We start from the raw sequence: 14,769 nt of genomic DNA, 5'->3' as shown, positions 1-14,769 counted from the left end.
CCCCTCTCCTCCATATCAATAAACACAAAAGCAAGTTTAACATCATAAACAGTTAACCCCCTGTGATAATCATGGGTGCTAAATCATGGTCCCTTGTGATTTAAGCAGACCCCCTGTTAATCCACTGCATACCACAGGTCCAGTAATATCGGCAGAACTCAAACTCAGTCTATGTCCTCCATACCCTGGCAGTTACCGCCAGCTCACCAGGCCGCCATGTCACAGTCCAGACTAGCTCATCCTGGTTCCTCGAGTCCCGAGGTGCCCGCGGATCTGCGGCGTAATCTTCTTCCCCTATTGTCCACTCTCTTCCAACGTGGGCGATCGTGTTTTCCGCTATTACTCCCTGCAGAAGATGCAGAGGGCCCCTCGGCACCCACGGCTGGTAAGCCGGCGCCCCGCAGTATGTCTTCCGCTTCCATCACTCGCTGTACACGGGACTGTACGCCGTTTATCGAGAAGAGTAGACCAAATGGGAAAAGCCATCTGTACTTAATATTTTGGGCGCGAAGTATGTTGATGACATCCTTAAATTCACGCCTTTTCCGGATAGTGGAAATTGCCAGGTCTTGGAACACCTCAATTTTACAGTCTTTCCAAGTTATAGAACCCTGGGCTCGCGCTGCTCGTGCTACTGCTTCCTTAACAAGAAAGCTATGAAAGCAGGCTATTATGTCCCTCGTCTGCTTGTTCCTCGGGTTACCAAAAGCTCTATGTGCTCTCTCTAACACCACTTCCCGCGGCTTCTCCTGGATACCCTCTGGATCCAACAAATAAGCACAAATGTCCTGCACCACTTGTGTGCAATCTTTAAAGGCGTCCCCTTCTGGCACCCCACGGAATCTGAGATTTACTCGCCTGGTTCTGTTTTCTAGATCTTCAACATGGGAATGGAGCTCCTCGTGAGCGTCCCGAAGCTGTCCCAGCTCCTCCCGGACCGAGTCCAGCTCTGCTTGCGTGTCCTGCAGGCCCTGCTCATTTTCGGCCGCTCTCCTTTCCAGTTCACGGACATCTGTTTTTGTGCTCTCTAGCATATCTCCAAGCTCCTGACGGAAGCGGGCCATGTCCCCCCGCAATTCTTGAAACCAGGCGCGAAATTCTCCCCGGTTAGGGATCTCCGCATCCGCGGGTGCGATCGCCGTCTCCGCCTCCCCCTCCGGCTCCGGAATCGTCGCCATCTTGCCTGCTTCCTCGAGTGCTGCCACTGTGCTCGCCGCCGCAAAGGAGAAGCGATTTAAATCGGGCTTTTTCCGTGGAGTGGCCATGAGTGATGTGCAGGGACCCCGATACACCCAAATTCAGAGTTCGCCGATCCAGCTAGGCGCCGATGGGGGTGGATAACCGGTGGAGGAGAGGGGAGCCGAGGTCTTAAGCGGCCATCTTAGCAGGTGACGTCACCGGTCTCCTCCCTCATTGATTTTCTAGCTCTGCATCCTTGATAGAAAGATCTCGTATAAAGCCACTTGTTAACTCTCGGGGACAAAAATACAGATCAGCAGTGGAGAAAGCATTGACACAAATCACTTATGTTAAGTCCTTTTTCGATTAATCTACCTGTTCAGTAAGAGACTGGGACTCATCATTCCCCAATTCAATTGGAGGCAGGTCGCTCTTGTCACTCTGACCCCACTCCTTCACCTTCAAAGCTGAGTGTTAGTCCACAGGACTCCGTCAGCCCTTTGGGCCCGCCAGTCTTATCTCACTGCCCTGCTGATTCCCCCACCTTCCTCGCCAGGGAGCTCAACGGGCATCCCTTCGGACCCTCCAGAATAGCTGGCTCAACCATCTTCACCTCCAGAGGACCTAACTTATTCCAAGTTTTTATAAAAAGTGGGATATCTATTAAAAAAATGAAACTAGAAAAGTACCCGATCCTAGGGCTGAGACAGTGGGCATCTTGATAATCTTGGAGATGCCATCGGAACCTACCGCTCTCCCGACACATTCATTACTGGACTCAGTCATGGATAGAGCATGGGAATCTCTTAATTCTCGTCATAACGTCCAGAAAATTGAATCTCAAATACAAAATGCAGAAATGCACCCATTACAGTATGGTTCAAATCCCACATGCCTCTGTGGTAGTATAATCTGCAATGAAAAAGACAAAGAAAACAAGACTGCATTCCAATGCACCTCCTGGAAAGGATGGCAAGCTGCTGATGAATTTGGTAGGAAGAGCTTTCAGAACTCCATGCTCAATGTGCGAATACACCTACATCAATTTTATATAATGCAATATTTATGAATGCGTTCAAAACCTGATACCCTTTTATATCAGTACAACAAGGAGATATGGAAACACCTCAGCCACTTGCAAATTTGCAAGACTGCTTACGTCACCTTCTCAGAACAACATACAAGGGGTTCGATACTTCAGCCATATCCTCAGCAGCTTCTATAGCGGCAAGACGTCTAGCATAGCTCTGTTCAAGTGCTATACGGGAGGATGTGCATGATAAGTTAGCAAATGTGCCATGTAAAAGAGACAACCTTTTTGGTGAGAAACTCAGGAAACTTTCTCAAATCAAAGAGCAAAATGTAACAGTACAATCCTTAATATTCCCTATTGATACACCATCTTCTAATAGAAAATATTATTCAAACTACAGGAAAAACTTCTATCCGCGTAGCCCATGTAAGTGTTACCAAAATTATCATCCCTATTGACCTTCTGCCTATCAGCAGCCAAGGCAACAAGGTCAACAGCAACAACAGAGAAACCACCCAAGGAGTCAATGACACAGAAGGTGCAACAATCACAATCCAGAAGCAGTAGAGTTTGAGGGTCAGCCAGCCACAACACCTGCAGAATTTCATCCTTCTTCCATGCTTGGTCCAAGAGAGCAACTGATCAGTGGGTTCTGGAGATAATTTCCCAAGGTTACAGGCTACAATTCACTCAGGTACCCCCGATACCACACTTAGCCTCCACCAACAGACGATCTCACATTCTGTTACTTCATCAGGAAGTAAGAACTCTGTTGGATCAACAAACGATCTGCCCTATTCCACCTTCCCAGATAGACAAGGGCTACTACTCCCAGAACATCCTTATTCCCAAGAAATTGGGAAGTCTCCATCCAATCCTAGACTTATGTTCGCTCAAGTTTGTGAAGAGAAATTCAAGATGACCTCTTTGAAGTCAATTCTCCTTTACCTAGAAGCCAGCAACTAGATATGCTCTCTGGACCTGAAGGATGCATACATCCACATTCCCATCCACAGAGCATACTTGCAATACCTTTACTTCCACATTGAGGACCATCACTATCAGTCGAAGGACCTTCCCTTTAGACTCGCAGGAGTCTGAAGGGAAGGTCCTTCCCAAAATGTCTAACAGTAGTTGTGGCTTACTTACGGAAACAGGGAATCCGGATATTCCCATTCCTCAACGACTGGCTGATTATGTCTCCAAATCCAGACATGCTCCATGATCACCTAAAAGAGACAATTCAATGTTTAGAAGCCTTGGGGTGGATTATAAATTACGAGAAATCACAGCTTCACCAGACTCAAACTATCCAGTTCATAGAGGCAAAAATACACACCACATTATGTAGGGCTTTTCTACCTCAGGACAGAGCTCAGACCCTGTGTGCTCAATGTTAAATATTTTTGAAGCAGAGCGTGATGACTATGCACCAAGTACTTGTCTTATTGGGGCACATGGCAGCAACGATTCATGTCATCCCTCATACTCGACTACACATGAGACAACTGCAATGGGGATTGAAGCTTCAATGGAATCAATGATGCCAGCCCATGTCAAAAAGAATTCAACTATCAATCTCAATAAAGAAAGATATAAAATGGTGGCTGAATCCTTCGGTATTATCCAAGGGAGCAGCATTCAGAATCCTCCTCATCAATTATTACAACAGATGCATCAAAGAAGGGATGGTAAGACCACCTACTTCAGTGGAAGACCCAGGGCTTTTGGTCGCTGGCAAAAAGCCACCTACAGATTATTCTCTTGGAACTAAGAGCCATAAAAAATGCACTTCACACATTCCAGTCAACAATTTGGAGAATGTCTGTGCTGCTCTGCACAGACAATCGGGTAGCTATGTTCTACATAAACAAAGGCGGGTCATGTTCCAGGACTGTATGCAAAGAAGCTGTACAGATCTGCAAATGATCAGAACATAATGGAATATTTCTCCAAGCATCTTACCTACCGGGGTTGGACAAACTCAGCAGAATTTTTCATCCGCATGCGTGTTCTCTAGACCAGAGAATAACGGACAGTCTATTCGATCGCTGGGGAACACCTTACTTGGATCTTTTCACAACGGAGCTCAACACGAAGGTAGAGGCCTTCTATTCGATTCTCCCTAGTGATCACAGAATATCCCAAGATGTGTTTCTAATCCTTTGTACAAGAGGCCTATTCTACGCCTATCCTCCAATTCCGCTCATATCTCAAAACGATTCAGAAATGTATATGGGTCAGAGCAGAAATGATACTTATAGCTCCGGCATGGCCGAGACAACTGTGGTATGCCTATCTAAAACAACTCTCAATTCAGCCTCCTCTGTTTCTAGGAAACAGCGCAAGAACTCTAACACAGGAGGGCAGAATGCTCATCCATACGGTGCACTTCTCTCTTCAACTCACAACATGGAGATTGAGCGGAAGTATTAGGACATTTCCAACTACCACCACAAATTACAGAGGTCTTAGGAGCAGCAAGGAAACCATCCACAAGAAGGAATTAATCTTTCAAATGGAAAAGATACTCTAATTGGTGTGTCCAACGGAGTATTGATCCTTCACTTGCTCTCCAAAAACTTTGCTGACACACCTACACTCCCTTTCTACCTCTGGTTTAGCAGTGCCTTCAATCAGAGTTTTCCTAAGTGCTATAGCAACTTATCACTTCACGAATGAGAGGGTACCTCAATCTCGTTTCATCCATTAATTTCGAAGTTAATTAAAGAGTTACTGCATATTCACACCCCCCCCCCCCCCAAATACAAAAACCTCCGGTCCATGGGATATGAATGTTGTCCTAGATAGCCTGAGGGCTCCCTTTGAACCTATAGAGTCCTCATCTTTGAAACACATTACTTTAAAAATACTTTTCCTAGTAGCAGTCACGAAATTAATTATCCATACCTTCAATTTCATCACGATAAAATCCTACTATGTACACATCCGTCCTTTTTGCTGAAAGTGCTTTCAGCTTTTCACTTAAACCAAATGATTTCAATGCCAACCTTTTTTCCCTAAACCTCATGCAAGTAAAAGGGAAAGAGAACTACACACATTAGACTGCAAGAGAGCCCTTGCATATTACAATGAGAGAACTCAAGCATTCATACATACCTCGCAACTTTTTTGTCTTCTTCAACTCTAATGCCCAGGGAAAAGCAGTAAAAAAGAGAACGCTGTCAAACTGGATAACGCAATGCATCCAGTTCTGCTATGAGTCTCATTCCCCAGTGCTCAAGGATCCAATTAAAGCACATCATGTTAGAGGAACAGCAATTTCATTGGCACATTTACATAACTATCTAGTTCAAGAAATCTGTACAGCAGAGACGTGGCCATCAGTACACACTTTCACTTCCTATTACTGTCTCTACCAACAATCAGTAGCTGACAGTGCAGTGGGATCAGCAGTGTTGCATCATGTCCAACGGAAATAATGGCTGTCCACAAACTTTAGGTTGCTTATAGCATCCACAAATGTTACACTATAGCAAGCAACCTTTAGCTTGGGACTCCCAGACAGCATGGCTAAATAAGCCTGCTTATCAACGGAATAAAGCAAGTTTGCTTAACGTAAATGGTGTTTTCCGTAGATAGGATGATTTAGCCATGTGTCCCCTCCCACCTCCCTGGACAGCCATTGACTACTGTTGCATATCTGCTTAATAATCAATTGAAGGGAACTGCTTGAAACACATGGGAAGGAGCCGCACAGCTGCAAGAGAAGAACTTTTCAAGCTTAGAGACAAAGCTCCGCCCTGTGACGGATGATGTCGCCCAGACAGCATGGTTAATTCATTCTGCTATCTACGGAAAATACTGTTAACAGCAAGCAAACTTGCTTATGTAGCAATGTATCTATTTTTTTTTCATGCGAAAGTAGTGAAAAACCTACGATACTATTCAGAGGTTAGCATCATTTAAAATGGGTAATTTTTTTACTAGAGCATGCTTTGGTTACTAAACGCAAACTTTTATCTTTGTTCACAGGTATAGGTGGTATTGCTAGCATGCCTCCAATCGCGGCTGCCACCCCGGTGCCAATGCCTTCTATTCCGGTCGTAGGAATGTCCCCGCCTTTAGTCACCTCTGTCCCTGCTGCAGTGCCACCGCTGGCTAATGGAGCTCCTGCTGTCATACAACCCCTGCCTGCTTTTGCTCATTCTGGTATACTGCTTAACTGCAATGCTTTTGTTATTTTGAGCTTTTTTTGCTAAATTCTATTAGAGCAGGATTCTTGGATTTCCAAGATCTAGAAACTAATCTGATATTCGTGTTTAGTCTGAGCTGCAAATTGTCAGATTGTTATGCAGTATGAGATTTTCTGAACTGCTTAATCTTCATAGAGCTGTTTTGCTTTGGATCGGATGAGTGAGTCCATGGGATACGTAAATTAGAGTAAAAGTAATTTCTACAGAGTTATTTAGAGTTTTAAATTGCACAAAAGCAAGAGATGCATAGGTTTCTTTTCCTTCCCCTGGATTATCATTTTAGCAAGAGCTATTTGGTGATCAGTAGAAAGCTGGACTCGAGACCTCCGCTTTTCTTTTAGCCTGACCATGTAAATGTGTAATATGTAAGTGGTAGCTAAAAAGTCAGTTTTCAGAGTTTAGGTTCCTAATTTGAGTGTTAAGAGCCTAATTTTCCCCTTTGAAAATTGATTAGGGTTGAGCACCTAAATTTAGGTGTCTTGAAAGTGGTTAGAGCCAGGGTGGGAAATGTGCTCAACAGAAATATCTACATTTAGGTGAGTGAATAGCGGGCCTAAAATTAGGCACCTAGGTTACCCACATTTTCAGCCTAAAACTTAGGAACCTAATATCGGCTGAAATTTCTCCAAACGTTAGGTGCTTCAAACAGAGGCCCCTTAAGTCAGGCACTCAAGATCCTTTTGAATATGGGCCTGTAAGATACCACTTACTTGTCCTAATACATTTGAATTGCCTCTCCTGCAAGCTTCCAACTTGCTTCCTCATGTTTCTTTTGGAAGTGGATTTAACAGCCACAAGACAGCATGTTAGTTTTGAACTAACTGTAAACACTTTATGGCATATGATACAGAAGCACCTAGCTCCCCCATGCCCAGTATCATACCTTAAATCAACTCCTGAGGTTACTGATTTTTGTGTTGGCCTAACTGGTGTTAAATAATTATGCATTTTGTTAATTTCCAAGATAATTTTTATGTCTGTATTCTGTAACATGAGGTTTTTTTGCATTTGTGTCCTTGTTATATTGCAGCCACACTACCAAAGAGTTCTTCTTTTAGTCGGTCTGGTCCAGGGTCCCAATTAAACACTAAACTACAAAAGGCCCAATCGATTGACGTGGCAAGGTAAGTACATACTTCACAACTCTTATGGTAATATTGTACCTAATAAAATCAAAGTATCTCCAGTCACTGATGCTGGCAACATACCTACCTGCAGTGTTCTTGAAACGGAAACTTAGGTGCACAATACGTAAATAATACAGAGACCAGAAATCCTGGAGTAAATGGCATAAGAGACAGCATTTCCTATGTTTAAAAACTGCTCTTCATCTTATTTTGTTCTACCCTGATTCCTGCAGAATGGTTACTCTGAGTTTAGTTACCATGGCTGGCCAGAAAGAGCCTCCACAGCTGAATCCGTTCCTCTCTTCCTCTTGTTCTTAGAAGTCATCCCTGCAGTGGGAGAGGGGAAAGGGAACTGCCCAACTACACTGCATTTTTTTCTTTATTTCAAGCATAAAGCACAAGAGTTTGTTTTAAAATGACCTTTGCTCCTGGTTTTCAACACTTTGTTCCTGCACAGTGAGAATAAATTACAAAGTTTAGGACGTATTTCTTAGCCAAAGATTAACTTATATACTGACATCCCGAACTTCATAATCCATTTCTTCGAGCAGTCAGTACCTGAGCATTAAGAACATGAATGCAATCAGTGAACTGAGGTGGAAGTTGCAGAACAGTCATGCAGAGGCAGCTTACAGGTCCAAGTGACTTATCTCTCCGGAGGGTTCCCTGTAAGTGCTTCCGATGACAATTCCACTGCCACACACATAGGAACACATTTTCTGAGACAGTCTACTAAATTCCTTAAAGCAGATGTTTGGCTTTCCATGGGCTCTAAGAATTATGGAGAACGTAATTGGTTTCAGACTTTATAGCAGAAAGCATTTATGGTTTTTAGAATGCTAAATTGCTGTCAGCACTTGCCTCTGATAAGCTTTTGAATGTCAGCAGAGAACCTCTAGGAACAGATAAGATTAACCTAAGAGTAGGCTGGTGTAGGGAGCTGTTCCACACCTCCTAGTGTTCTGAGTAGATAATACAGAGGAACCTTCTTCCTGCACCAGTGAAATATTTAGCTACTTAAATGTGAAAGTTCTTGTACTACTGTCCACAGATGAGCTGGATTGTGTAAGTTTCTTTCCTTCTGTATTGCTGCATCTACATTATTATTGCGGGAATCAATTTATAAGGATGTTGTATAGGAAGTGTTCATAGTCTGTTAATTTTTTTCACTTGAAAAATTGATTCTTCTTGGCTGTCCATCTTTTAAATATCTCTACAGTTAATTATGCAGTACGGCCTGTTTTTCACCCTAATGAGTGTAGGGAATGAGGCAGGTCTATATTAGGAACTCTTAATTTATTATTATATTAATATTATACTGTTTCCTTGTTTTGCTTTTCATGATGTTTTGCATTTATTTTATGATGTAGACTGCTTTGGTCCCCTTTTTGGGAAAACGACAGTATATAAAAATGAAATAGAAATAGTTAATTCAAAGTAGCATAAAATAGATTTGAATTGAATGTCACTAGTTTATTATAATGTCATTTGTCAGAAGGCTTACATTTTCTGGTAATGTTCAGTATGTTTGCATTTAATGAAAAAAGCTGCATGTCTTTCTACAGAAATAATATAGCAATCATATCTGCTAGACTTAAAATATATATATTTAGGATTATATTTTTATTTACTTCTGTTATATTTGTGTGCGGTTTCTCTTTGTTAAATGCAGTTTCAGATAATGAGAAGAGGAGGAGGTACTAAGAGTAGTCTTGGCAAGCGAGTTGTAATTGTTAATTATTACTTGATGTATCACAGTTTATGATGTTAGTAAATCAGAGCATACAATAAAAAAAAAACATTTAAACCAACAAAAACTTTCTAAAATCATATAGAATACAAAATAAAAACACATACAGCAAGTTCTCTCCTGACATTCCCTCCCCCTAAAGCCTTCAACCATGAGAGTTTGTGGGCACGATAGCCATGGTTGAGGTGCATTATGCCATCTCAAAAGCATTGTACATCACATGGTCCAAATACTTCCCACCCTCTTCACCGTTACTGAATTAAGGGATTGATTTTCAAAACTGCGCACGTGCGTCCATGTGCGCTTGGTTCCTGGCACGAGCACATGGGCACGCCGATTTTTATAACGTGCATGTTATAAAATCTGATGTCCACGTGCACATATGTGCCAGATTTCCTAGCTACCCCAAATTTTATTTCACTACTTACTGCTCCTCCAGAGCAGAAGTATTTTCTGTGCGCCGGCTGGATGCCAGTGCGTGCTTCCCTGGGACAGCGGCTAATGGCTACTGTCTCGGCCGGCCTCCAGCCCGCTCCTTTTTCATGGCCCGGCACTTCTGTGCGTAACGGGGCCATTCTAAAATGTGTGTGGTGCGCGCAAGGCCCGGCCACACATGTAACCCCTGTTTTTTACGTGAGTGGCCCTTTGAAAATTTACTTGTAAGTGAATACTCTTGTTTCTCTGTAGGGAGAAATCTGGAATATTTCTGTGCCCCTTCTAGTATGTAATGCAAGTATTTGACCATGTTGATCTCATAAGAAGCTATGCAAGCGCTTGAGCCCAGGACTCTCTTCAAAATCAGATTCCAAGATTAAAACGAAATTTGCAATCTAAGAAGGCATCAGCCCTAGAACCATTACTGCAGTAGGTTTCCCAGTTGACTCCTTGGTCATTGGGAGCAAAAAGGCTAGAGAGACTTCTCTCTCTGAAGTTGTCTTGCTTATGTTCTGTGCAGGCAAAATAGTTACAGAATCCCAGCATTGAAACATTGGAGTGATACTGAGCCACTCTATACCAGGCCATATGTCTCAAAGACTGGTTCACTCAGAACCACAGGCAATGCAAAGACACTGTTGGCATCCTGAAACTCAAGTGCCCAAAAGGATCCTTTTGTTTAGTTCTTGCTCTCATTCTCTCGCTCTCTCAAAAATCACTAAAGCCAACTTCAGAGTGTGCTCAGCAGGAGAGGTCTCATCCTTCTGGGGAACCAGGGGGGAAAATACTGACAGCAACTGACTAGACCTCTGGAGTCTATCTGGCAGGCTGCATTCATCTCTTGACATTGTTGGATGCTGTTCTATTCGTCAGCTATATTAAAATATTTTTATTAGCATGATTTTAATATTATGATTTTTATTTCTTGATTTTATTCGTTGATGTTTGAGGACTGGTGATTTTATGTAGCAGCGTTCTCCTTGCTCTTGGATTTCTACATCAAAGGAAATTGGTACTGAGGCTCACTGCCAAATCTCCTGAACTCCCAGCCCAATCTTGATGAATCATTCTAAGGTGCCAAGTGGTAGGAGAGGAAATATTCCCTGTCCTTGGACCTGTGTTTCAATTTTGGTAACAAGGGGCAGCAGGAGGACACAAAAAAAATAGTAGTGCTGAAGCTGTGAATGTAAGATTAAACTCTTCCCTATTCCTGCAATTTGAAGTCTGAGGCCAGACCAGGGAGAGGGTGGTACAATCATATCCATTGCTACACCTGGTTCCTGATATAGCATAATTTTTGGCTTGCTTAAAAGGAGGTTTCAAACAATGATCACATTGGAGACTTCTTAACCCATTTCAGTGAAGACCAAGAGAGTAGAGATTGCTACTTCCTGATATAAGGGAGCAACATGGGATCCCTGCTCTGGGGCATCATCCTCAGCCACATCTGGATAACAGGGTGCCTGCTGCAGGAGGACACGCCGGAAGGAGTGGAGAGAATGAGACGGGATCTAAGGAAACTGGAAGAGTGGTCGAAGATATGGCAGCTGAGATTCAATGCCAAGAAGTGCAAAGTCATGCATATGGGGAGTGGAAATCCGAATGAACTGTACTCGATGGGGGGGGAAAGGCTGATGTGCACGGAGCAGGAGAGGGACCTTGGGGTGATAGTGTCTAATGATATGAAGTCTGCGAAACAATGCGACAAGGCGATAGCAAAAGCCAGAAGAATGCTGGGCTGCATAGAGAGAGGAATATCGAGTAAGAAAAGGGAAGTGATTATTCCCTTGTACAGGTCCTTGGTGAGGCCTCACCTGGAGTACTGTGTTCAGTTCTGGAGACCGTATCTACAAAAAGACAAAGACAAGATGGAAGCGGTACAGAGAAGGGCGACCAGGAAGGTGGAGGATCTTCATCGGATGACGTACGAGGAGAGATTGAAGAATCTAAATATGTCACCCTGGAGGAAAGGAGGAGCAGAGGAGATATGATACAGACTTTCAGATACTTGAAAGGTTTTAATGATCCAAAGGCAACGACAAACCTTTACCATAAGAAAAAAATCAGCAGAACCAGGGGTCACGATTTGAAGCTCCAGGGAGGAAGATTCAGAACCAATGTCAGGAAGTATTTCTTCACGGAGAGGGTGGTGGATGACTGGAATGCCCTTCCGGAGGAAGTGGTGAAGACCAGAACTGTGAAGGACTTCAAAGGGGCGTGGGATAAACACTGTGGATCCATAAAGTCAAGAGGCCGCCAATGAAGAGTGGGTGACTCGCCAGAATGATGGCTACTGCCTGGACACAATACCCTTATTCAATAAACATACACATGGTTATTGTGACTCCAACATCACTCTAAGCTTCAACAGCAAGAGGAAATGTGGAAAAAAGGATTTGCACTCACAAAGCCGGGAGTAGCTGGCTTGTTACGGCGGTTACTACCCCAAACCAAATGTGCCTGATACTTCACTTTCGATGCACATCCAGCATAGCTCTCTGCTCCAACGGCAGGGGAGAAGAAAAACTGATACTTCACGCATATCCAGCATAGCTCTCTGCTTCAACGGCAGGGGAAAAGAAAAACTGATACTTCACGCATATCCAGCATAGCTTCAACGGCAGGGGAGAAGAAAAAAGGATTCACACTCACAAAGCGGGGAGTAGCTGGCTTGTTACGGCGGTTACTACCCCAAACCAAATGTGCCTGATACTTCACTTTCGATGCATATCCACATAGCTCTCTGCTTCAACGGCAGGGGAGAAGACTGATACTTCACACATATCCAGCATAGCTCTCTGCTTCAACGGCAGGGGAGAAGAAAAACAACCAATAAGGGCTGTATAACATAGTCTGGGTTAAAACAAATAAGCATGGGTGTAGCTTGCTTATTGCGGCGGTTACTACCCCTACTACCCCTAACTAATCAAGCTAGATATTTCACTTGGATGCAGCTCCATCACTGCTCTCTACATTAATGGTGGGGGAGGAAGGGAAATAGAACCAAGAGCTAAAAGAAACAGATAAGTATGAGAGAAAAAATGTGTGAAGCTTGCTGGGCAGACTGGATGGGCCATTTGGTCTTCTTCTGCCGTCATTTCTATGTTTCTATGTTTCTATGTTACCTTATCTCTGAAGAAGCTAAAGTTTGTTATATACAGCCTTATAGAGGAAGATATCATCTTCAGCAGCAGCTGAGGAAATGCTAAGGGAGAGCTCCATCCATTGAACCCTCTTCACTTTCTCAGAGTAAAGACAGCAATATTGGCCTTCCTGGGGCCTACCTAATTCTCCTGGGTCCTGACTTCTTATCCCTAAGGAAAAGGAGACTCTCTTGTATCAGAATCCCTTGATAGGCTGTTTCTTAATCAGAACTGGGCTAGATAGCTGCAACCAGTCCTTTAAAGTGTTCTGGGGAAATGACTTTTGGACTCCCTCACAGCATATAAAAACAAAATTACTTGGCTCTGTAATGGATTATAAATTATTGCCCTCAAATGTCCAGGCAAACTGACATCGCTGCCATGGCTTCAACATTGGTGGGAAAGCTGGCTAATCCTATTATAGCAGTATATCAGATTACTGAGATGGAATGAAATAAAAACTTTAATACAAAAAAATGAGTTCATGAGTTCCATACCGGACACAATAACATACAAACTTGAAAAAAACAAGAACAACAACATATTGTAAACCTGTCTTTTTGTCATTCCATGTTAGGATTAGGAATCTCTTCTAGGGACAGTCTCTCAATAATAATTAGTACCCCAGTTAACTAATGCTAACCTTGTGTTAAATCCAGTCATTAACAGAAGTTCAGGCTAGGGTTAGGGAGGAAGGGAAGTGGGTGTTTAGGGTAGGGATTAGTTTTTTTTTAAATTAAGAAACATAAATTTGCTTTGAAAATCATTTGAAATAATGTACACAAAGTTACACCATTCTTTTTGTAAATCAAAAGTGCACAAAATCCCAACTCTACTCCACAGAAAACCTGTATTTTGTGTGTATAAACGTATGCGTTAAATTGGGTTGCACATTTATTTTTATGTACACAAACCAGGCAGATTTTTTTTTTTTTACCAAGCTGTTTACATGTGTTAACTTGTATTTAATTGCATAAATGGCTTAGAAAATTACCTCCCTAAAATAGAAGAAAGCTTCTCAGATTAATCTGGAAACCAAAAGAAGTTGAAGGAAAATTGCCAGGCCAAAAGAAATTAAAATAAATGTTTGAAGTGCTAAAAAACCCATAGCCAGAATCTGGTTGTGTAATAATGGAATTTGACTATTCTTGTCTAGTGTTTCTCCAGCAGCAGAATGGGCTGTACCCCAATCATCAAGGCTGAAATACAGGCAACTCTTCAATAGCCATGACAAAACCATGAGTGGACATTTAACAGGTATGTATACATACAGACTTTTAAAGGGCAGGTCCTACTAGGAAAAGAAATCTGATCTTTACTACTAGTACTACTAATTTCTATAATGCTACTAGTTGTATGCAGCTTTAACCACATACAATTTTCTCTTCAATATGTATAAACATTCTTTTAAAAGGAATACTGTAGGACCAAACTGACAGCTTCCTGGCAAGTGCTGCATTCTGCCATGCAGAACATCTGGATTTGATTTCCAGACCAGCATTCATTCACAGGTCAGCCAGTGCTTGGAATGCTACAGAGGGCAGCGTTCATAGATCCGGAGGGGAATGTTTCTCAGCCAATGCTCAACAATAACATCTATTGGCCAAGCTTAGGGTTCACAAAAGCCAAGTTCTGATGGGAGCCTGGTTTGTGGCCTGTCGCTGGCAGAGGACTGGCACTGTGATGGCTGAACTGAGTTAAGAGGGGATTTGAAATAAGGGGAAATACCCCAAATAGTTGCAAATAAAAGCTTATGGCATCATAGTCCAATAGAGTTGAGTTCCAATTTGCATAGGAAGTCCAAAGGGGAAGGAAGAAACTGCTGAACCAAAACCATTTTTAAAGTATTTCTTATGCTGCATAATTTTGCGTAGCATCTAAAATG

General features: G+C 42.7%; 1 protein-coding gene and 1 long non-coding RNA gene across 7 annotated transcripts in view; one reads left to right on the top strand and one right to left on the bottom strand.

Annotated features, from left to right (window-relative positions):
* LOC115092566 overlaps positions 1–7,901 on the bottom strand; it is a 50,444-nt gene extending 42,543 nt beyond the window's left edge. The window contains exons 1-3 of one of the 2 annotated variants that reach the window (XR_003857023.1): positions 5,333–5,473; positions 4,182–4,337; positions 3,362–3,441 (exon numbers count right to left, since the gene is read on the bottom strand). This is a non-coding gene — a long non-coding RNA (uncharacterized LOC115092566). Of the gene's footprint in view, positions 1–3,361; positions 3,442–4,181; positions 4,338–5,332; positions 5,474–7,813 lie in introns of those variants that run through there. The other variant, XR_003857022.1, reaches the window with a different exon arrangement.
* Positions 1–14,769, top strand: part of ITSN1 (intersectin 1) — a 520,117-nt gene that overhangs the window by 148,914 nt on the left and 356,434 nt on the right. For 4 of the 5 annotated variants that reach the window (XM_029603536.1, XM_029603538.1, XM_029603537.1 and 1 more), the window contains 3 exons: positions 6,209–6,385; positions 7,460–7,553; positions 14,041–14,141. In XM_029603536.1, the coding sequence (XP_029459396.1) occupies positions 6,209–6,385; positions 7,460–7,553; positions 14,041–14,141 (372 nt within the window). The remainder of the gene's footprint in view (positions 1–6,208; positions 6,386–7,459; positions 7,554–14,040; positions 14,142–14,769) is intronic. The other variant, XM_029603539.1, reaches the window with a different exon arrangement.

Source organism: Rhinatrema bivittatum, chromosome 5, assembly GCF_901001135.1.
Source record: "Rhinatrema bivittatum chromosome 5, aRhiBiv1.1, whole genome shotgun sequence".
Lineage (NCBI taxonomy): Eukaryota > Metazoa > Chordata > Amphibia > Gymnophiona > Rhinatrematidae > Rhinatrema > Rhinatrema bivittatum.
Note: the sequence above shows the minus strand (reverse complement) of the source record. Positions and strands in the feature narration are given on the sequence as shown.